General features: G+C 39.9%; 1 protein-coding gene across 1 annotated transcript; it reads left to right on the top strand.

Moving 5' to 3' along the window:
- Positions 1-25832, top strand: LOC124120433. Its single transcript, XM_046483257.2, has 19 exons — positions 1-103; positions 1973-2066; positions 3018-3215; positions 3845-3981; positions 4744-4852; positions 5816-5976; positions 6390-6512; positions 7073-7184; positions 7433-7599; positions 8511-8618; positions 9155-9232; positions 9754-9877; positions 11518-11691; positions 12905-13126; positions 16556-16674; positions 17808-17865; positions 19275-19451; positions 22050-22121; positions 25573-25832. Exons 1-19 carry the CDS (start codon positions 98-100, stop codon positions 25713-25715), a joined length of 2382 nt encoding a protein of 793 aa, XP_046339213.2. The 5' UTR covers positions 1-97; the 3' UTR covers positions 25716-25832.

Below are 25832 nucleotides of genomic sequence, written 5' to 3'. Positions count from 1 at the left end.
TGAGGACAACGTGATACGCTAATATACACCCATTTTATCAGTGGTCCGCCATTCACGATAACTCAGCTGATAACGAGGGACTTCTAACAGCATCAGAATGAAGGTAGGCAAAATCTTGTGCTGTATTCTCACAATTATAACATAAAACGAAACACAGGCACATGTTAATAGTTGATTCATCTTTGCCTATGCCTCACTATATATATTTGAATATCTCGTATGAATTTTATAATTAGAATCTGGCACTATAGTTGACATGATGGCGACCAAACTATTGTCAAAACTTTATGTAAATATAACACACTCTTTCTTCACAATTATTTAGTTTATTCAGGAGCTTTTCTCTTTGCCCTGTTTTGGTTAATATATATCTCGTATGAATTGGAATATATACCATGCTCATAATTATAGTCACCCCATATTACACATGTATCGAGGGATGACAATAATTAGGGCAAGGGTATGGTGTCATTATCTGAGGAACTATATTTGACATGCTGGCGATTGGAATTATTATTTGTAAGAAAAATGACACAATTACTATCGATGTTGGGGAGCTGTTAATATATATGTGTTTATGGAGTGCATTGAAGTCTTTTTCGTGTCCACGCACTCGTTAGAAGAAAGTGTGTTTGTGTCACGGTCAATGCTTTTTATTAATCCTAATTTTGGACATCAGTAAAATCCTAAGATGGAGATTGTGTCACATGCAGACTCATCCACTGGACACAGTTAAATCAGACAGCCTTTGATATAACCTTATCCCTGTTGATAAAGCACCTTTGCCCTGACCCAGAACCTCATCATTGTACTCTCTTTCCTCTGGATAGTGAGGATACTAAAGGTTATAGCGATCGCTCGTCACGCCCATGGCCCTGGTTCGTTGTCAGTGGGTACAATGTGTGAAGCTCATTTCTTGAATCCCTCAACATGATGTTGCTGGAATATGGCTAAAATCCAACTCACTTATAGGTTTATAGAGTCTTGCATTTTCCGGTCCTCATACTTCTTATGATTTTACAGAAAGACATTCATTTAACAAATACCTATTTACTTATGGGGAGATGGTTGTGACCAAGGGATTGAATGGTTGGGTTCGACAAGCCGAAGATCCGTGTTCGATTCCCCAAGCGACTTCAGTTTGTAAATTCATTGTTGCTTAAACATATTTCAACCATACACTTTACAGTATGTACAGCAAAACAACATCTTTATTTCTCTCATGGAAAGTAAATGTTAAGGTATTTGTACATGGATGAGTAAGTGAGTTTTAAACGCTGCTTTTAACAGTGATCCAGTTACATCAGGAGATGTCATCTAAATGTGGGAGAAAAGGCCGAAGTTATGCAGGTCTTAGACGTTTACCACTTTGGCAAAACCCACGAGCACGGGTATGGTGCTGACAAACCTAGAAACATAGCCGGGATTAATCGGGATACGAACCAAGGATCATAGATTTCTTGCGGGCCCGATGGACGCAACTACGGCAATTACGGCGCCTTGGACGACTGGGCCACCCGTGCACCCTGTACATGTATGAATTATTAAAATCATTACATAGGTAATATGATAACTGTGAAGTGCGTTTTGTACATGTCACAAAATGCAATAACATTTCACTAAAAAACAAACCTGTGCAAATAGTATAAATGAGTTCTCCATTACTATAAACTCATCACATGACGTCAAATCTATGACAAAAACGATTCTGATGCAGTTCCCTATTTTGACTTGTACCATGTGTTCTCGTGATTTTTTTCAGTTGAACAGTTGACTTGCCTTTGCATGTGTTTTGATTGATGCAGCAGTGGGGCAGACTATGCTCACTTTTTTGCGAACACCTGGTATCGTTATTGGTTTGATAGTAGTTTCAGAACACAGCCTTATTATGTAGTAAGTTTGGACTAGATTATGGAAAGTGTTTGCCGCTTTTATCAATTTGGATGTTAGTAGATTCTCCTGTTGATTGTAGGTATTGTTAGTTCTTGGACTATGGCTAGTGTCGGCGCACACCAGCACGGCCCAGGTGTGTACATTCGACGCATCCGCAACAGTCGGCCCGAACGGTGAGCATCCCGTGACAGTCATATAATCACCGCCAAAAGAAACGCTTACGATAGAAACGTATGGACAATGTGTACCACTTAAATAACAAAACTAACTCTCAGTCAAGCGTTTAAACTTTACACGCTAATCCTGCACAAGACAAAAGGTGCATCTCGAGTCATGGATCTATGACGTCATATGTGATGCGTTCACGAACGTCGGTTCACACAGTATGTTCTTTTGTGCATCGAAGCAATCCAATGTCTCTTGAATATGATTAATTCTTCATATATTGACCAACATGTATCGTATTCGCGTTTCTTTTGTCGGTGAGTAAATATAGGTGCCCGGTTTAACTATGATTGCCTGATTAATTGTTGGGCCCAACTCTGTCCTGATAAGATAATACAATGTAGTTATCAATGTAGTAAATATAATCTCTAACGTCAGAAGATGGTAAAAGTCTGGGACCTACATCATTTCACACTGACATGGACGGAAATCAAGTGATATATTTTACGGCGTATTTGGCTTGGAAGGGATGTTAGAGGGCTCAGTGTATTCTGATCCTGCCGCAAGTAAATATAACAATGTAATACCAATTACAATGATAATCAATGTATCATCTTTTAACATCTTTTCGTATGACGCGGACGTGGATCGAACCCCGGACCTTCCGCTCTCCGTGCGGACGCTCCTCCGCTAGACCACGAAGGCGGTCCGACGATACATGACATCACAAGGCTAAATGATAGCACCATTCTACAACGTGACGTCACGATACTCATATATGACATTACGACACTATTATACTACTGCTACTTCATTGTTTTTGTAATGCGAGGGTTTTGTATCACAATAAATACAATAATGATAATAATTCAAGAAGACAGGGGTTATCCGTAACAAGAAGCCCTTCATGTTCTGTCCATGACTGAAATATCCTAATGTCTTGCACGAACATCTTCCAGATCCTCGCCTTCCACAAGCCCTGCCACCGTCCTTTCAAGTCACCATCGAGGGCGCTCTCATTGATAGGAACATGAGCGTGGTTGCGGAGGAATATTTCGATCAAGATTCACAGCGATCCGCCATGAAACTCACACAGAACGGACAGATTGAATACTTGTACATAAACATGAACACGAATGAGAGCTACCATGTCCTTAGTAAGTATTCTGTATGGAGCTATTAATCCCTATACATATAAGAATGTACAGATTTACTTTTGAAAAAAAACAAACCAAAATGGAACCAATTGATATATATTTCAAGTTGGTGCTATATTGAAAATAAATCGATTACTAAAGAACAGTCTTCTATTCCCGATAACATTAAATGTTAGGAATCTTTATTTATAAGTCATGTTTGCAATATTCATAAGTTGGAACGATAAAACTGGCCTGACTGTCTTCTGAGACAAATATTTCCGTGGAGGGTCGGCGGCGGTATCCCAGTATCCCAGGGAAGACGAAGGAGCCTATTATACTGAGGACGTATGATGTATGACCACGTTGATTGTGTCCGTGTGGATAGCTACTCATTCTCTCAACCTTTGGTCTGCCTTGATTATAATTAAATGCGTCGTAAAACAAAGTTTCCCTGTATGGTTTGACCGGTACTTTCAACAAGTCAAATGCATTTATAATCCAAAGATGTTTCCTGCTTCCGATGGCATTGAATAACGTGATCTGAAATAGCGTGTGCGCTGAATTGAACGAAAAGCGTTAATATTTTATCGGTTGTGGTGTTTCTGAAGATGATTTTGTTCTGTAGATGATTCTCTTCCGTTTTCTAGACAATAACTGCACAGTCTTGAACCAAGCTATGGACATGGATGATGTATTCATTGGTGGTAAAATGCCTGGTAAAAGCAAAATGACCCACACCTATTCAACAAGTTATATCCTGAAGTTTGCTCAGAAGTACGGGGAGGTATGGATCCTTTGCAATTATTGTTAGCTCACCTGAAACAACTGTTTTACCTAAGTGATGTAATGCTGTTCATTGTCCGAAAGTTCTTTGTCAATGTTTTCATTTCTTTATTAAATCCTTCTGAAGTCCACAGATTATAGATTTTTGTGTGTACGCATTGTTCAGCCAGATACAAGGTTTGTGTTTCATAGGACAATTCTTCTATTAATTTAACAAATCAAGATGACTGCAAATTTTTTATCAGATCAACACCACATTGGTTAACCTGACATTTCATCATATAGTCAGTGTTTTGTAAATTGAATGTGACCAGCCATGACAAAAGGTACCTTATGGGTGAAAAAAATCACATTGTGACTTGTCATTATATTTTAAATCTACAGTATCTTCGGGCCACAAAAATACAACTCAAAAGCTTTAATTCATATTTATTACAGAGATACATGACATCAAACATTTGGATTCATTTTCCGACTTCCACTGTTATGTAATAACTGCAGTTTTCAGACATAATGTCTGATTATTGAAGGTAGACGTGTATGCTGAAAGGCTTTATATAATGTTTTTATTACAGTACTAACTACAACTAACGAGAGAAAAAATAAGACGTTTTTAATGACGTCATAGCACACTTGTAATCTAGCACCCATAAGGTTCTTTTCAATAATTGTTAGCTCACCTGTTTCTTTTCAACTGATGGGTTACAATTATTAAACTGACTACTAAGCAGATGTCTACAAGGCCTTAACCTGTTCTCTGAAGGTTTACAAGGGGCAGACATCGGTAAGAGGTGTCCTGTGTGATCATTGGCACTCGTGCATGTACTGGGGCTTTCTCGGCGTCAACTTCACCGTCGACTACTACTTCTCAGGTATGTAAAAATAACAGGTAGAGGAAAACCTCGATAAACTGGGCCTCTTGAGCCCGGAGCCCGTCCTCCCGGACGATTACTGTCCCGAATATCCATACACATACACCAGCTGACCCTACCACTGGACCAAACTCCGGATTTTACACCATTGAAACACACGTGCAATGACATACACATGAAAAAATACCTTGAACCATATGCTTAAGGGACGAAACGCTTGACAGCAAAATGCGGCGGCTTTAACGAGTGGGCAAACCGGTCCCGTTCGTATTTTAAAATGTTCATTATATGAAGAACTATGCCTCAGTCTACACACAGCCGAGCATACGTTTTCATTTTTCATCTCAAACACAGGAAACAAGTGATTACAGATACATATAATTAATTACGTTGTCTTCAGTTGCCGTATGCGGTGCCATATAAGTTAGCAGAAAAATATTGACGCCTCGCCCAATATATTATGCCGAAAAGTTAACACTCTCTGGTATCCATATCGCACGTGTCATGTCAAAATGAAAACTTGACACTAACAACCGTACGATAACGTTAAGGGTCAAAGGGAGACTACTCTTCAAACCTAAGAGGCCAAACCTTGTTGACAATCTAAACCATAATCTTTATCAATAAAGTCACGAACGTGATCTGAAAAACAGATGAATGTCCTTGTACATCACAACTAATGCTAGTAAAACATAAAACCGTGTCAAATAACGAATTTCGGTACCAGAATTTCCATGTGAAATATGTGAGGTGGATGTTGTTACTGACGCTATACAGTTTCATGTTAGGTCAGTATCAATCATTTTGGATTCTTACTGACGGTATACGGGCTCATGTGGGGTGAGTAGTTTTGCTATCTGATTGGTCAATCTCACTTTGAGGTATAATAATAAGGTACATCCAGGTACATTATATATATTTGCTTCCTCTGTATTGTAGCAAACCGTCTTTTTCGTGTTTCAGTCTCCACGTGGACAAGTGCAGACGGAACAATGCAAATTCCTGTCAGAGCTGAGGTCCAAGGCTACAACTCCCTTCTTGGCCCGGGTGCAATGTCAAGCTTCCATCATATTTATGATTATATTGGTTTTAAAAGTTACATTGTCGACCCGACAAATCTAGAGGTAAAAGAAAAAAACACCATTCAAATCACACAATTAGCGTTTTAAATAATATTTTGTAATTAAAGATTAATTTCCATAACTATGATAGACATCGAAAGTAGAAGAAATGAGTCGAAATGTGGTTTAACGATGGGTGTGTGTCTGTGGCTGTTTGTGATTGAGTGAGTGAGTAAGTGAGGCTGTTTGTGATTGATTGATTGAGTGAGTGAGTGAGGCTGTTTGTGAGTGAGTTGCGAAAAGCAGACGATTTCCGCCTCTGTAGTTGTACGAACGTTTTTCTTTAGCTTTTTGATTGCCCTTGAAACGACTGTTTAACGACGAGTTTGAGTGAGTGAGTGAGTGAGTGAGTGAGTGAGTGAGTGTCCTTCTGTTTGTTTGTGTGGTTTATCTATCATCATAATAATTCCATCTAGACTCCAAAAGGCGTTGCATGTGCCGGTCGGAAACACACCCGAGCGATGCCGAAGCTGAAGCCACACTACCAGTACAGGGAGGAGATAATAGACCAGGAAATGAACATGGTCGTAAATGCCGATGTAAGTAAATGTCCATAGAGAGAACTATGTCGATACATGCATAACACAATGGTAAAAATAAAGGTCATAAACAAATACGCTGCTGAAGTAATTTTTTACACATCTCCCCGATATGAGTGAGTGAGTTTGTGAGTGAGTGTTGTTTAACGCCGCTTGAACAATATTTCAGTTATATCACGGTGCATCAGTGATGCACCGGGTTTTTCACACACTTGGTATCACTGTTTAACAGTAATACATGAAAACCAGGTTGACATATGACATCTTATAAATCGTACAACATGCTCTTGTTTTCAGCAGAGATTGTTAATGAGTATGGAACGGGTTTGTCGCTTTTATTTAAAGTTTACCATTTTGATGAAACCCATAAGCAAGGTTATGGTGCTGAACCGGATAACTAGGGCCAACCGGGATTCAAGCCCACGATCATAGGTTTAATTATTACGTACGCACCTCTGCAAGGCGATTCACGTCGCCTTAGACAAATGGATCAGCCGTGCTCCCTCATCATCCATAGAAACACGGTTTCTTCATTCCATGCCACGACGTTATTTCCTCAGGTGTATTACGACTACAACTACAAACTCCTCCGTTTCGACACCCGTCCTAACGTAGCAACCTACCCTTACTACAGCTACGACGCCGTCACGGAAATACACGATTATAACACAGGTACTGGATATAAATACATACAATAGATACAGGTTGACGATTATGATCAGAGAGACGGATATGTACAATTTGGGAGGAAAACCCCAAAATGACACAAGTTATGATCCATGAAAACTAGAACAGCGAGGTCGAAATGAACAACGTTTACGGGCATTTGCGGTGTTAAATGTTTTGATACTTCATGGATTCATGATGTTCGGAAATATAGTTTTTAAGTTAGTTGCTCATTTGTGAGAAATATTTTTCAGGAGTTGCCTACGTTATTGACAAGTCCTTCCTCAACTGCTCTATTGTTCCAATTGAGAACGGAACGTGGGACGCAACTGCCAACGTCTCCCGCGTACATCAAGCCATCGGGATGAAGTCTCCAGAACAGCTCTTTGACTTAGATCCTACATTTGCCTACTCTGGACAGGTAGTACACCAAACCCTGTCAGTAGCTTGTTAGCGTTATTTAAGGTGAAAAATCAGATTCTTCAAATATTAATCACATGTTCTTTTGACTTTTCTTGAGTATGGTTTGGTAGCAGAAATACCAATATATTGAGTTCTGCTCACTGACATCGAGTTAGGAAAAGCAAAAGTTAATCCCAAAGTATTCCTGTCAACTAAAATAGATTTGTTGGAAATGCCATAAGAATCCGTGTTAAGATACATCATAAATGAAGGGCAAAACAAAGACATCCATGAACCATACTGCATTGCATCCCTCAAGAAGAAGAACTGCATTGCATCCCTCACACAATGGTCATGCTCTTGATTGGGAGCACCCCTGTATGGAGCTTGTTGAGGAAAGTTGGGAGGGGGAGGGGTTAAAATAATTGCATATTGTTTGGCCATCCTGCCTGTCCAGCGAATTCCTCCCTCGTCACAATTACTTCTTTTCCAGCAAATTGGAGCAAATTAAATTTTACACAAAACAATTCAACATTCTATCACTGACGTCGTAGTGTTACTGCTTTCTGTCTGAAGGATTATGTCCCATAACGTGCTAACGTGGCGTTTATTACAATTCGGAATGTGGAATGGCTTACTGTTGGGGTCTGAGAAAGACAAGGTTTCAAATAGTCATTAATTTAACGGGGGAACGGTCATAGCAAATTCATTGTCTAACGCAGATTTGATGACGCTGGTGGACCAATCAGAATGTCGGATTCTGAAATATAACGGTAGAGTGTTTACCTGATATGTAAAACCAAACCAAAGTGGCGCTATTCATTAAAGAAATAAACTAGAACACATCCATCATCTGTGTGTTCATATTGATAATATATAAATATGTTGAATGTACTTGTCATATTCACCACCTTGTGTGGTATTTTCTAGCGGACAGTTCGGGGGATCTTGTGTGACGTCTTTACTAATGTCCGTACGGACTTCGCTGACGCTGGACTTCTAGGCCAAGCTGTATCCTTCGATGTATATTTCATGTCGGTGAGTTGATGTATTCTGAGGGACCTTTTGTTTGTTTGTTTGCAATATGAGGACCAGTATGATGACGATGTGTAAACAATCGAATCTGGATCAGACAATCAAGTGATTGACATCATCAGCATCGATCTACGCAACTTGGAGATGATGACAGACATCAACCAAGTCAGCGAGCCTGATCACCTGACCCCGTTACTCACAGAGACAAGCATGGCATCAATTCTCGGGGTTATGGGGACGGGAAAACAATCTAGGGTCGAATCATTATAATACTGATGTAACTGATATTTACATTTTGTGTTCATTTATTGGAATACAAAGAACTTGATGGTATACAAATAAGAAAACGTAAAACTTTATGGATAACAGCTTCTGGTTTATTGCATTTAGCGTCGATGTAGATTCTGACACCATTATCTAGCTGGGGTGACGGTATACATTGTGGAAGTACATTCATGACGAACACAATCTACCAATAATGTCACAATTAAAAAGCTGTTTGATAACAAGCTGTACTTATGTTATTTAAATTTCCCCAGAATGACTGGATTAGCGACAACGACGTCGGCAACAACCAGGACAGCGTGGACACTCCAGTTCGACTTGAAATCTCGGCAGTAAGTAAAACATGGCCTTCTCTCCTTTCTGCGTCATACCTAAAACATGGTACTTGTTTTTGAAAGGCATTTAGTGATACACATCAGGAATGATTGAAAGGATAAAGCAAGGCTTGGTCAGCTGAGTATGTTTTTGAGTGGGGTATCTCAGTAGGCCACCGGCATGCATCTCTACAAATTCAAGCTGACACGCAAACGTATATTCACAATACTATGTAAGTGCATTAATCTTCAACGCGACGTTAAAGACATTTTTCATCACCACACCTAACCATTTTGGCTTTCCTCAGTTATTAAGCTGACACGCCGTGATATAACGGAAGTACTGTTTAAAGCGGCGTTAAACTGAATTCACTCACTCACTTTCTATGACATTGGAGTTAAATGAAGCAAGTTCATGTTATATACGGTATACGAATAAAACAACGTATGGGAAATGATATGGATATTTATGACAAAAAACATATCTGAGGAAAACATATATTTGTGAAAGTCAACTCTTCTTTTTATCTTTTTTGCAGGATGAATATTTTCTGTCGTATGATTTCTACAATTTTGATCAAGAAAACCCAGTGTTGACTCGCTTTGATATTTCACCATGCTACACCGACCAAAATGAGATTAACTTCGAGATAACATTCCCTGGTAAGTACCAAAGTTGGAGGTCCTAGTATTGCTTCACGTACAAAGCTATGTTTCATAGTACATGTCGGGCGTGTTAGTAATGTATTACAGTCACAACAGTCCGATGTGTTTGCATAAAGTAACCTTCTCCCGTAACTGTTTTACCCGTAGGTATAAAAGTAACTTTCCCTCTGCATGTACAAAGTAACTTTCCCTCTGCATCTACAAAGTAACTTTCCCTCTGCATGTACAAAGTAACTTTCCCTCTGCATGAACAAAGTAATTTTCCCTCTGTATGTACAATGTAACTATCCCTCTGCATGTACAAAGTAACTTTCCCTCTGTATGCACAAAGTTACTTTCGCTCTGTATGTACAAAGTAACGTTCCCTCTGTATATACAAAAAAACTATCCCTCTGTAAATACAACGTAACTTTCCCTCTGTATGTACAAAGTAACTATCCCTCTGCATGTACAAAGTAACTCTCCCTCCGTATGTACAAAGTAACTTTCCCTCTGAATGTACAAAGTAACTTTCCCTCTGTTTGTACAAAGTAACTTCCCCTCTGTATATATAAAGTGACCTTCCCTCTGGATGTATTAAGTAACTTCCCCTCTGTATGTATAAACAAGTCTTCCCGTCTGTATGTATAAAGTAACCTTCCCCTCTGTATGTATCAAGTAACTTCCCCTCTGTATGTATTAAGTAACCTTCCCTCTGTATGTATTAAGTAACTTCCCCTCTGTATGTATTAAGTAACCTTCCCTCTGTATGTATTAAGTAACGTTCCCTCTGTATGCATGAAGTAACGTTCCCTCATTAATTTTTTTTTTCTAACCAAGATTGCAACTTTTCATCAACTGTAGTTAGTCCTACGTGTTTCGGGATATGGCATGGTTAAATACGGAATTATAACGACATTGTACTACCTGTGTAAATTCACCCTTATTTGGCAGGGACTGAAAATGAAACTAACAAGAAATGGTTGTTCAATGCTTATGTATTTAATATCGGTATCAAGGCGTATTACATGCATGTCAATGAGTATATCACAACAGGTCAGATCAGTAACGTTTTGAAAACGTTTCCAATTACTTGGTCTTATCAGTTTTCAAGTGTATTGTATTTTTTGCCGTCAACTTAGTTAATAATACCACCAGCAAACGTCTGTTATTGATATAACATCCCCATCTTGTCTGTTGCTATGGCAGCACATACTTTGGACAACTTATTCACATGATATTACGCTGAAAGCCGCGTTCAACAAAATTCTGTGGCGAAAAAGCACCATATTTGCCAGGGGTTGATTTTTTTCAGTGACCAAAGTTATGTCCGATAGTTTTCTCTATTTTGACCTAGACGTCGACCATATGTTCCCATGTTTGTTCAGGTGAAGACTTGAATTGCCTTTACATGTGTTTGTGACCGATGCCACCGGTTAGGCAGGATACGCTCACCTTGTCGCAAACACCTGATGTCATGATTAATTGGTAGTGATTCAAAAACACGTGCTTATGATATAGTAAGAAACGCACAATGGACTTTGCTTCTGATGAAAATGGAAAATGTTTTAGTCGCTTTTGTTGACAGCATTAACATAGCAGATGCTGCTGAATGAGTATGAATGTGTGTAGCTGTCCACCATTACTTTCATCCCCAGGGAACTATGGTGACTTCCTACTCAACTACAAGACTATCCTGGAAGAACTTGCGACTGTGGTCATCGCCAAGGCGGCGGGTCTGTCACCTGTCCGAATACAACGTCTTGACATGCACTGGGACAAACAGAATGCCTACCTCGTCGGAACAATCCTTGACGTGGCCCCCGATCTGGGTAACGCCATGGGGCCCGTATTACAAAACGATCTTAATGCTGAGGCAATCTTTGTGAAACTTTAACATTGACATGCAACAGTCGTAGCTAAGGTCACTTTGTGGAGCTGGGCACCGTTTCACAAAGCGATCGTAGCGCAACGGCTGTCTTAAGTCTTTGTTAAAGTATGGGAGATACGATAGTCGTAGCACAATTATCTCTTTGTGAACTGGGCCCCAAATGCCTACTTTCTTTTTCATGTTTCATCGTTGATGTTTAAACTTTAACATTGACATGCAACAGTCGTAGCTAAGGTCACTTTGTGGAGCTGGGCCCCGTTTCACAAAGCGATCGTAGCGCAACGGCTGTCTTAAGTCTTTGTTAAAGTATGGGAGATACGATAGTCGTAGCACAATTATCTCTTTGTGAACTGGGCCCCAAATGCCTACTTTCTTTTTCATGTTTCATCGTTGATGTTCAGTTCACGTATGCAGTAGTTTCGTAGAGCGCAAAACTCAGATGCTTGTTTGTTTGTTGTTTAATGCCGCATTCAGCAATATTACAGCATAATGACGGTGATCTGCAAATAATCAAGACAGACACTTGAGTGACTGACATCATGAGCATCTCCGTAACTGCGATACGATGACATGCATCAAAAATGTCAGCGACCTTGACCACTAGATCCCGTCGCCTCTTACGGCAAGCATGGGTTGCTGAAGATCAATTCTGACCCGGATCTTCCCGGGAAGCAGCTCAGATGTAGTTGTGAGCTCATCTCAGTATAAACAATACTGCACATTTAATGCCGCCTTGAACAGTACTTCGGTTATGACACAGCGTCAGGTTCATGAGGGAACGCAGGAAGTAGATTTGGGGCATTTTTGGTACTGACAGAGAACAGTTTATAAACTGTGCTGACCTAACGCCGCTTTGAATGGTATTTCAGTGTCACAGTGCGTCATTATTATTTGAAAGACAGCCCGAAGTTCCAAGGGTCGTTGACGTCTAACAGCATGGTGAAACAGCGGATCCTTACACGCATAGGGGACACAAATGTGCACATCAAACTTTCACGTCATGAATAATGTGTCATCCTTTTTTTCAATCGAGAAAACAGTGCAAGACATTATGTATTAAGTTTTTTCTTGACAGACAAATATACTCAAAAACACTTCCTCTTCCATACATTTCGGTAACAATTACTCATACAGGGTGTTGTTTTTGGGTTCAGCCAGGTACCGGCGTTGGCCGAATATGGTGGCACACTTCGCTGACGACGCTGTTATAGCTAACGTCGGCGACGCCCTCGGTTGTGCGAAGGTGTGCAACAACCAGCTGGCAGTTTGTAACAGCTTCGACGTCTGCCCAGGGGCAAATACATGCGACCTGAGTTTGAATTACACATCGGATGGAAAGGTTCTCCAAAAAAGTGACACCTGTGATCACTTTTCGCGTAAGTCAGTTTAGACTTGAGACGTAAACAAAGAAGCATTATTTGAAATGAAATTCTTAAGGCCCACACTGATACCATCAGTTTTTTCAGGTATGTTTAAAGGGGATCCAGACAAAAATTCATTAAATTTCTCTACAGCTGCTCGAAAATCCATGAACCGCTGAGAAAATCAGATGTCAGTGCTCGCTACAGCATAAACAAAGATATCAGTACATCCCATTAAACCTTTCGGCCAACCTCGCCCCATTCCGTCATTTTCCGTAATCGCAAAAAAGACTCGGCTGTGAGTGGGTAATTTATGCCCCAACGTAAAAAGGCTAAACACGATTTCGGAGGCACACTTTTTGCGCGTTAACGTTTCATCAGTGTTAAATTTTCGTGAGTCTTATATATACTTAGCTACTTATTTGGAAGAATTGATACCAAATATATTTCAAATAAAGACAACGTTTGAAAATATAGTTCCAACACGTTGATGTAAACAAATATAATTATAAATTACTCAGAGTCCAGGCCGGGCCTGACGGGCTATGCCGATTAGCGTAAATACCTGAAAAACACTATCCTCAACGTAAGATGCGTCACATAACTTAACTATGCAAAAGGCCGCTTTTGCCACATACCTCTGATTAGACATTTATTACTGTCGTCTGCTCGTTTGGTCATGTGACCAATACAAATGTAGTCCGGTTTACAACTCCTTACGGACTACGGTAAGCCTCTCCCGTTTCAAATGTTTATCCCATTGAAGCGAGTGATAGACGGTGATTGTGACGGACTCAGTCGAACAGACTGCAACTGTCGTTCGGAATAACCCGTGTTATCAATTTCGAGATTTCATGTATATAAAACACATTCCGATTGTCACTTTCCCGATCTATTAAGCGACTCTAGGATTGGTCGGGTGAAAGGTCGTTCTGACGCGACCCGTAATGGGATTTCCTCGGAACATTGTTCAGCGGTAGCGAGAACTAAGATATGATTTTAATGAGTTTGTGGTTTTGGAGGAATGCAAATCCACCAGTTGCACGAGAAATGGGGGAACCATGCAATCAAACAAATTCAAAAGACGTCAAGGTAAATTATTTATTGTCTACCTTGTGTTAACGTAAAAATAAAACGTCAAAGCCACGGAACGATGAGTCTCGATTATCTGCAAAAACAGATTCCCTTAGGCGTAAAAGCCAAGGCAGTGATGATATTTATACGAACGAACCGCTGTAAATTACCGGTGACACCAGGTGTAAGCATGTCCTACTGTTCCGGTAGACATGGCTTATGATTGTGTCTTGTCCACGTGAGTTATGTTTAGGAGTCGTGAACTTGTTATACTTTTACAAGATGTATCTTGATTGTGTTAGATCTAGGGAGAATCCGACATTGAACATACTTATATAATCGTTATAGATACAAGATATTGGTTTAAATTGACTTTTTACAGTAACAACTACCAGATTCAGCATCATTTGTAGTTCAATGGTAATTGTCTCAAGAGGAACAGTATCATCTGCACGTAGAAATACGGTGTTATTTGAACTTTTTGTTATACCTTTACAAAATAACAACATATATGAGATGTATCTTGATTTTTTTAGATCCAGAGTGAATCCGACCTTGAACAAGCTTATATAATCTTTATTGTTGCCCCCAAAGGACAAGATATTGGTTTAATATCATGTATTTGTCTCAAGGGGAACAGTATTATCTGCACATAGAAATACGGAGAAACTGGGTTTAACGCCATAAAATAAAAATATTTGGATGAGTTGTATATCTTCACCAATTTACATATTTAAATGCTTCCCCAGATTGATCATAAATAAGGAAAACAGAGCTCGGCATTAAGGGGCCAAACAAGGACTGGTCGGGTCGGAGTCGGTATACTGTCTGAGTAGGGTATTCATGTTAAACTGCGGGATGGTATCTCAGTGTGCTAGCATTATGAAATCGGCATTTGTTTGGACTAGTACCAACAGCCACACACGTGCATGCACATCGCTAGTTCGACGACGTTAAGCTCCATTCCACCTCACCTCACCCTCCAAGTAAAAGACCTCGTTTCAGCATTCAGCTGTAGTTTTATTGAACTCCCCCCCCCCCCCCCCCCCCCCCCCCCCCCCCCCACCACCACCACCTGAGATGCGCCATTCGTTAACCACCCTTAAATCCCGACTAAAGACCCATCAATTTCAACCATTTTTTGACTATGTGCTTTTATGCCTTTAGAATATTCCTGCGAGGAGTGCACTCACAACGCTCTCAAGTGGCCACATTAATATTAATTATAATATAAATACATCAGGTTTCCATGACAGCCACAATCGATATTTTTGTAGTAAATTTCCTGCACAAAAGATGTTTGTTTCAGAATTGTTCAAGAAACCTTCAAAACATTTTCAATATTTAAAGAATTGTTTCTGAATTTATGTCTGTATATTGTTCAATATTTCCTGATGACCTTTTTGCATGATTTTCTTGCACTGAATAAACATTGTCTAAGTTGAGTTGTATAAGTTTGTGGAAATAGAATTCTGGCTTAATGAAATGTCTCTCTTAAAGTAAAACTTTATATCCCAAACCATGGCACATATATCATATATGAAGCAAAATTGTCCATTTGAAAGCTGACACAGTTGACAACAGGTTATAGTTTTCTACAGGGACATCTCCGCTGACTCCGCTATACATAAGATCCCAAACATTTGTATATTTTATAAATCTACCATTATGTTCGTACATTGTTTAAATTCTGAACCAAAAAATTAGGGGTCATGAATAATTTGGGGGATATTTTTATGAAATTATATGCTCAGTCTTCATTACCCAAAATATCCAACAAAAGATTCATGATCCCTAACTTTCTTTGTTCAGTACACACAAGTCGATCAATATATTATCCACGTGAGCTTGTATCCTTAACACACATATAGTTTCTGTTTCACATTTGACCACCCGATCCCGTTAGTCGCCTCTTACGACAAGCATAGTCGTCTTTTACGGCAAACATGGGTAGCTGAAGACCTATTCTACCTCGGACCTTCACGGGTCTGTTATGATATGATATGATATTAGTGAGTGAGTGAGTGGGTAGGGTTTAACGCTGCTTTGAACAGTATTCCTGTTATATCACAGCGTGTCAGCTTAATGTGGGAGGAAACCCCGAAGTGATGCAGGTCTCAGGCGTTTACCACTTCGGTGAAACCCACGAGCACGGGTACGGTGCTGACAAACTTAGAAACATAATAGGGGCGAACCGGGATTCGAACCCAAAATCACAGGTTTCTGGCGTGCCCAAGGGACGCAACTCAGCTGCATAGTGAATCGCGGCGCCTTAGACGACGGGGCCACCCGTGCCCCCTTTGATATGATATGATATGATATGATATGATATGATATGATATGATCGTAATAAGCAAATATGTGTTACAGGTGTGTTGACGGGACCAGTTGACCATGAGACACCGTTAGTAATGGCGTACAATCTTATAAGTACCGCAGTCACTTCAGGGAAGTTTGTTATCCCAGTGCAGCTTCCCACTGTTGGCATCGTGAGTACAGTACTTAAATTGATCTTAAATGCGTTCTCGTGTCACTTGACTTTCTGGTCCATCGACCACTTGATTGTCTTCAGTAATTCATATAATTTGCACAGCTGCGTTACCTTTTTACCTCCAATGGAATCCGTTTCGGCGGATATTTTGGACTGGATATTCGCTGACGGTGACGTTGTATATTCCCCTTAGACAGCAATATTCCAGCTACTTCAGGGAGGTCTGTGAATCAACAAGCCTGTTGTAAGGAAAGCCATGCCAGTTGTTGATAACATGATCAACGACACATTAAGAATCAGGTCTTTTACCCCTGTACAATACCTGTCTACATGCAGAGCCGAGACACCTCCACAGACGGCCACGTCAGGTGAACGTTCTGACCAGCTCATCAGTGCCAGGCTTCAACACTGAACGAAGCATTTCTGTATCTCAAAACCGAATATATATCGGTCTGTTCCGAATGTAAATGATAAAGGCTGTGCAATTATTTTGTGTATAATTTATAAGTCATCCACACCCAAAAGTGAGTACCATCGAATGGATAGGTCTGTTCTGTGTGAGTTGTCTTTTGGTAAAGTCGAAATTTTCCGTTTTACGTTAGTTGAGAAATAGAGCCGAATCGCTTAAGATTGTAACATCTGATTGGCTCAAGAACCCACGCATCCTTCATTTAGATTGTGCCACGCATCCTTCGTTTCGACTGTGCTATCAGAGAGTTCGTACAGGGTTCATCTGACGTGATCTATGGAGGTGTCTATCCTCAGATCTGTCCGCAGAGAGGTATCGTACTCGAATCGGAGTGACAGATCTGATGAGATGGAACAATCAACGCCGACGGTGTAAAACTACACACAATTAGCCAGATCTCGCTTTATAACCTCTGTAAGATAAATTCATACATCCAATGTGTGAGCCCATGTCTGGTGTTATCCTCCATATTGCTAGAATATTGCTAAAAGCGGCGTAAAACCTAATTCATTTACACACACTCTCTGCACAATGCCATTGTCACAAACCTATGGGCTTGCGATTTCTTTTGTTTCTTATTATAACTTTTTTTAAATCTTCTCTATATACTCCCTATGAACAATATACTGAATATGACTCTTTTGTTTTTAAATTACTTCTAGAGTCAGACATTTACAGCTAAAAGCATAACAAAGCGAAGTTACAGTGCAACAACACCGGGTAAGATATATCTATATCATATATCTATCAGCGGCAAGATAGCACGTTACACGAAATTATTGTACAATATAACCATTATGTTATTGATAATATGTCATGCATATATCATTAAGTAGTATTCACAGTATGTTATTGATGGTATCTCATGCATATAGCCTTAAGTAGTATTCACAGTATGTTATTGATGGTATGTCATGCATATAGCATTAAATAGTATTCACAGTATGTTATTGATGGTATGTCATGCATATAGCATTAAATAGTATTCACAGTATGTTATTGATGGTATGTCATGCATATAGCATTAAATAGTATTCACAGTTTGTTATTGATAGTATGTCATGCATATAGCATTAAGTAGTATTCATAGCATGTTATTGATAGTATGTCATATATATGGCATTATGTAGTATTCACAGCATGTTATTGATGGTATGTCAAGTATATAGCACTATGTAGTATTCACAGCATGTTATTGATGGTATGTCAAGTATATAGCATTATGTAGTATTCACATTGTTATTGATAGTATGTCATGCATATAGCATTAAGGAGTATTCATAGCATGTTATTGATAGTATGTTATATATATGGCATTATGAAGTATTCACAGTATGATATTGATGGTATGTCATGCATATAGCATTATGTAGTATTCACATTGTTATTGATATTATGGCAAGTATATAGCACTATGTAGTATTCACAGCATGTTATTGATAGTATGTCAAGTATAAAGCATTATGTAGTATTCACAGTATGTTATTCATAGAATGTCAAGTATATATCACTATGTAGTATTCACAGTATGTTATTCATACTATGCCATGTATATAGCATTATGTAGTATTCACAGCATGTTATTCATAGTTTGTCAAGTATATAGCATTATGTAGTATTCACAGTATGTTATTCATAGAATATCAAGTATATATCACTATGTAGTATTCATAGTATGTCATTCATAGTATGCCATGTATATATCACTTTGTAGTATTCACAGTATGTTATTCATAGTATGTCAAGTATATAGCATTATGTAGTATTCATAGTATGTTATTCATAGTATGCCATGTATATATCACTTTGTAGTATTCACAGTATGTTATTCATAGTATGTCAAGTATATAGCATTATGTATCATCATAGTATGTTATTCATAGTATGTCAAGTATATAGCACTATGTAGTATCATAGTATGTTATTCATAGTATGTAAAGTATAAATCATCATGTAGTATTCACATTATTGTATTGGTAGTATCATTGTATCATTGTAAGGGGTCAACATTAGGCTCTCGATGGTTTGGCAAACATGTGTCACGGTGAGTTTGAAACGCTTCTTTAAATGCTACTTTGACTGAACAACCTTGTAGTACTCATACTGTCTTCCTTCTGGTGTTCTATAAGCCGTCACACAAAACCCAAACCCTGGACACCAGACACCACAGCCAAACCCTGGACACCAGACACCAAAGCCAAACCCTGGACACCAGACACCACAGCCAAACCCTGGACACCAGACACCACAGCCAAACCCTGGACACCAGACACCAAAGCCAAACCCTGGACACCAGACACCTAGAGGTAAACCCGTTTTCATAGTGTATAATTATTATGTGTAAATTTGCACTTCACATATGTCTTATACGTACACTTTGTTCCACAATAATCATTATGTTGGTCTCTACATATATATGTCAAGTTTACAGAAGTAACGTTCACATGATCGCAGCCGAAGCGCGACAGCTGATCGCCATCCAATCTCCGATTCCAGAGCGACCAAAAAATCTTTGATCGAGATATATTTTCAGTATGTCGAGATATTCAGTGTGCCGGGATAATATTTGGTTGTTTTACGCCGCAATATAGCTTTATCAGCGTGTTTATTCCAATTAATTAGCGTGTCACGATAATGGTGAGTGAGTTAAAACTTAACGTCGCATCGGCATTATTTCAGCCATGTAGCGATAATAGATATATCGATTAACTAGCAAATCAAACATCCTGTTCACATCCCGGATGGGACTCAATCCCCCAAAATACAAGAATCTGTACTTTACTAAGAAAGTGTTTTCCCACAATATAACATTTGGTTCATTTGACAACTTCCTAAATGGTATTTGTGTGTTCATAGCCCATGCAAGTCGATGTTTGGCAAGTCAAGATTACTGCAGTATCTGAAAATGAAGAAAGTCCCTGGGCCCCTTTTATTGTAACCAAAAATAAAAATATAAACTGACGTACAAAGGGAAACTTTACCAGAGTTTGAAATCACTCTTGCTCAAAAACAACAAAACATACATGCATGAAGTAAAGTGTATTGAGAAGATCAATATATCAACATAATCCACAAGGAAAATGACAATCATACCGCGACAGAGAATGACGTCAGAGCCCCCCAAAGTTGGGTGTGGTACAAAACTCTAGCATTCTGAATCATGGACAATAAGCAGAGTACATAAACAATCGCTCACGTTCAATAACAAGTCATTAGTAGCGTGTGTGACCACCAAATGTCTCAATACACGCAAAAAACTCTTCGACGCACAGAAAAAGTCAGTCGTCTGATGAGGTCACGTTGGATTTGACGCCATTCTTCTTGGAGGGCCAAGATCAGTTCTTGCCGGTTGGCTGGAGAGTGTGGTCGTTGTCGAACACGATGATCCATCAAGTCCCAGAGGTGTTCTATGGGGGACATGTCGGGTGAGCGTGCAGGCCACGGCAGGACGTTTACGTTGTTGGCTGCGAGGAAGTTAGTGACAATTCTGGCTGTATGGGCTCTAGCGTTGTCATTCTGATAAATGACACCACGTGGCTGCTGTTGGAGAAATGGTAGGACAACTGGACGAAGAATGTTATCCATGTAACGCTGAGCTGTCAAGTGTCCGTCAACGATGACCAGCGGTGTCCTCTCCTGCCCACAGATCCCTCCCCACACCATCACACTCCCTCCACCATATGGTACGACCTCCTGCACGCAACACGCCGCCGTTCGTTCACCCCTTCGGCGGTAAACACGTTGTCTTCCATCAGCCCTAAACATACAGAATCGACTTTCGTCAGTGAAGACAACCCTCTGCCAGTCACGTCGTTGCAAACGTCGTACAGTCCGGGCCCATCTCAATCGCAGACGACGATGTTGCACTGTCAATAGCTGTCCTCTGTATGGTCTAAAAGCCCTGATTTCATGAGCCCTGAGTCTCCTGGCCCCTGTCTGTCGACTAACCCTGTGACCCAAGGCATTTGTCGCCGATGACATCACTGTCAGGAAGCGATTTCGGAGGTACAAGGTATGCAAGTATCGGTCGTCATGGGGCGTGGTCAACCTGGGTCTGCCTGTTCTTGGCCTGTCAGCGGTCCGCCCTGTCTGTCCGTAACGTTGCATCAAGTTGGTAACGGCAACACGCGAGCAACCGAAGGTTCGTGCAATATGGTCGTGGGTGGCTCCCATCTGTACCATACCCAAGGCTCGTTCACGTTGTTCGACTGTGAGTCGTGGCATTTCTTTTGTGTGTTTTTTTTAACACTGTGGATGTTTGATCATGACTTGCCGTTGCATTCGTTTTATTCCCTTACCCGCACGTGCATTTGCAGTTTTCGCGTGTTATCTCGCAAACATGTAACAGACGATTAACATTTTCTGCATACACTTTTGTTGTATTTAGGTTATGTGTTTTAGATAGACTTCATCGAAAAAAAATTATACTTTGTCTGAAATTTATATTTTCAGTTGGTAAAGTTTCTTTTGGACGTCAGTTTATTTTATAACTGTAACTATAATTTAACAACTGTTTTTTCTGTAAAATATGTTAATTTCAGAGATTAGATGTTAGTCTAAGAGAATGAGTGAATTGGGTTTAAGGTCGCTCTAAACAGTATTCCAGTATTCAACTTTGCTGAAACCTACGAATACAGCTATGGTGCCAACAAACCTAGAAACATAATCGGGGCGAATCGGTATCACGGTGATAGGTTTCTTGCGTGCCCAATGGACGCAACTATGAGAATTGCGGTGCCTGGGACGACTTGACACCTGTGCCCCGCGATAATCAGAACATAGAGGTGATGTACGTCGTATGTCAGTATGTGTCGAGAAACAGCTGTATGTCGAGATAACCAATGTTTACGAGAGTCAACTGTGGTTCTGATTGTAACTAGTTCCTTTCTTTTTTTAAACAACAGGAAAGAGTTCGACGACGCCACCATTCAGTTGTGGCAACGTCGCATCCCCACAGAAGTCGTCGAACAACGCAGGTACGACTTCTACAACTACGTTTAAAAAGTAAAAACAAAATGCAATGTTTAAAAAGTAAGAAAACAACATGCAAGAAATGTGTGGTGGGACAGGCAGGCTGACTGATCGCGACCACATTGGACATTGAATAGGATCACAACACACATCACATAGGATCACATCACACATCACACATTACATAGGATCACATCACACATCACATAGGATCACATCACACATCACATAGGATCACATCACACATCACATAGGATCACAACACACATCACACATCACACAGGATCACATCACACATGACATAGGATCACATCATACATCACATAGGATCACAACACACATCACATAGGATCACATCACACATCACACATCACACAGGATCACATCACACATGACATGGGATTACATCACACATGACATAGGATCACATCAATACACATAGGATCACATCACACATGACATAGGATCACATCACACATGACATAGGATCACATCACACATGACATAGGATCACATCACACATCATATAGGATCACATCACACATCACATAGGTTCACATCACACATCACATAGGATCACATCACACATCACATAGGTAAACATCACACATCACATAGGATCACATCACACATCACATAGGATCACATCACACATCACATAGGTTCACATCACACATCACATAGAATCACATCACACATCACATAGGTTCACATCACACATCACATAGGATCACATCACACATCACATAGGATCACATCACACATCACATAGGTTCACATAACATCACATAGGTTCACATCACATATCACATAGTATCACATCACATCATTTAGGTTCACATCACACATCACATCGGAATCACACATTACATTAGATCACATTACCAATCACATAGGATCACATCACTCATCACATAGGTTCACATCACACATCACATAGGTTCACATCACACATCATATAGGATCACAACACACATCACATAGGTTCACATCACACATCACATAGGATCACATCACACATCATATAGGATCACAACACACATCACATAGGATCACATCACACATCACATAGGTTCACATCACACATCACATAGGTTCACATCACACATCACATAGAATCACATCAATACACATAGGATCACATCACACATCACACATCATATAGGATCAAATCACACATCACATAGGATCACATCACACATCACATAGGATCACATCACACATCACATAGGTTCACATCACACATCACATAGGATCACATCACACATCACATAGGATCACATCACACATCACATAGGATCACATCACACATCACATAGGATCACAACACACATCACATAGGATCACAACACTCATCACATAGGTTCACATCACACATCACATAGAATCACATCGCACATCACATAGGTTCACATCACACATCACATAGGATCACATCACACATCACATAGGTTCACATAACATCACATAGGTTCACATCACATATCACATAGTATCACATCACACGTCATATAGGTTCACATCACACATCACATCGGAATCACACATTACATTAGATCACATTACACATCACATAGGATCACATCACTCATCACATAGGTTCACATCACACATCATATAGGATCACAACACACATCACATAGGTTCACATCACACATCACATAGGATCACATCACACATCATATAGGATCACAACACACATCACATAGGTTCACATCACACATCACATAGGTTCACATCACATATTACATAGAATCACATCACACATCACATAGGTTCACATCCCACATCACATAGAATCACATCACATATCACATAGTATCACATCACACATCATATAGGTTCACATCACACATCACATCGGAATCACACATTACATTAGATCACATTACACATCACATAAGATCACATCACATAGGACCACACCACACATCACATTAGATCACATTACACATCACATAATATCACATCACACATCACATTAGATCACATTACACATCACATAGGATCACATCACACACGACACATCACATAAGATTATATGACACATCACATAGGGTTATATCACACATGACACATCACATAGGATTTATCACACACGACACATCACATAGGATTATATCACACATGACACATCACATAGGATCACATCACACGACACATCACATAGGATTATATCATACACGACACATCACATAGGATCACATCACACGACACATCAAATAGGATTATATCACACACGACACATCACATAGGATCACATCACACATGATACATCACATAGGATTGTATCACACACAACACATCACATAGGATCACATCACACGACACATCAAATAGGATTATATCACACACGACACATCACATAGGATCACATCACACATGATACATCACATAGGATTGTATCACACACAACACATCACATAGGATCACATCACACGACACATCAAATAGGATTATATCACACATGACACATCACATAGGATTATATCACACACGACACATCACATAGGATCACATCACACGACACATCAAATAGGATTATATCACACATGACACATCACATAGGATTATATCACACACGACACATCACATAGGATCACATCACACGACACATCAAATAGGATTATATCACACATGACACATCACATAGGATTATATCACACACGACACATCACATAGGATCACATCACACGACACATCAACTAGGATTATATCACACATGACACATCACATAGGATTATATCACACACGACACATCACATAGGATCACATCACACGACACATCAAATAGGATTATATCACACACGACACATCACATAGGATCACATCACACGACACATCACATAGGATTATATCACAGATGACACATCACATAGAATCACACCACACACCACACATCACATAGGATTATATCATACACGACACATCACATAGGATCACATCACACATCACATAGGATAACATCACACATCACATCGGACCACATGACACATCACAATGCAGCACATGACACGTGACACATCAGATATGACCCTATGAAGCTTGACACATCACATTACGCATGCTTACATCACACATGACACATGACATGGGCCCATGTTACACAGGGTCACGTGACAGGGGATCACATATCACACGATCATATGACATATGACACATGTCCACATCACTCAGACATGATCACATTAAACGTGTCCACATGAGACAGGGTCATACAACACAGGATCACATGACACATAATCATATGACACAGGGCCAGATCACTCAGAGCAACATGATCACATCAAACGGGTCCACATGACACATGTCTTCGTGACACATGTTCTCGTGACACAGGTCCACACCACAAGGAACAACATCACACAGAACCACCACATATTTTAACGGTATGGATTCTAGTCTGTGGTATTTTCTTTCAAAATCATCGAAAAGACGTCTTCTTTTTTCTTCCAGGGACTATAGCTGGTGTTGCTTTTGCCATGTTGGCTGTCGGCGTCATCATCGGTGTCGCAGTCATGATGTTTCTCCAGCGACGGCAGCAGAAAGCTACCAACCTTCAAGTTGCCTTTGTCAACAAAAACTTCGACGACAACTGAAAGTCTTTAACAAATGATTTGGAAATAGTTTACCGTGAACTCTGAATTCGTGTAGTGTTAACATTTCATTGTCTTTATCCAAATGAATTATATCTAAACACTGGTGGTGAAATGTGA

This window comes from Haliotis rufescens, unplaced genomic scaffold, assembly GCF_023055435.1.
Source record: "Haliotis rufescens isolate VD_foot unplaced genomic scaffold, xgHalRufe1.0.p SCAF_2, whole genome shotgun sequence".
Lineage (NCBI taxonomy): Eukaryota > Metazoa > Mollusca > Gastropoda > Lepetellida > Haliotidae > Haliotis > Haliotis rufescens.
This window is presented reverse-complemented; position numbering and strand designations above follow the sequence as displayed.

Coding starts and splice junctions, on each gene's coding strand:
- LOC124120433 (XM_046483257.2), top strand. Junction 7,185..7,432: donor AATACACGATTATAACACAG/GTACTGGATATA, acceptor AATATTTTTCAG/GAGTTGCCTACGTTATTGAC. Junction 17,866..19,274: donor TTACAGTGCAACAACACCGG/GTAAGATATATC, acceptor GTGTTCTATAAG/CCGTCACACAAAACCCAAAC.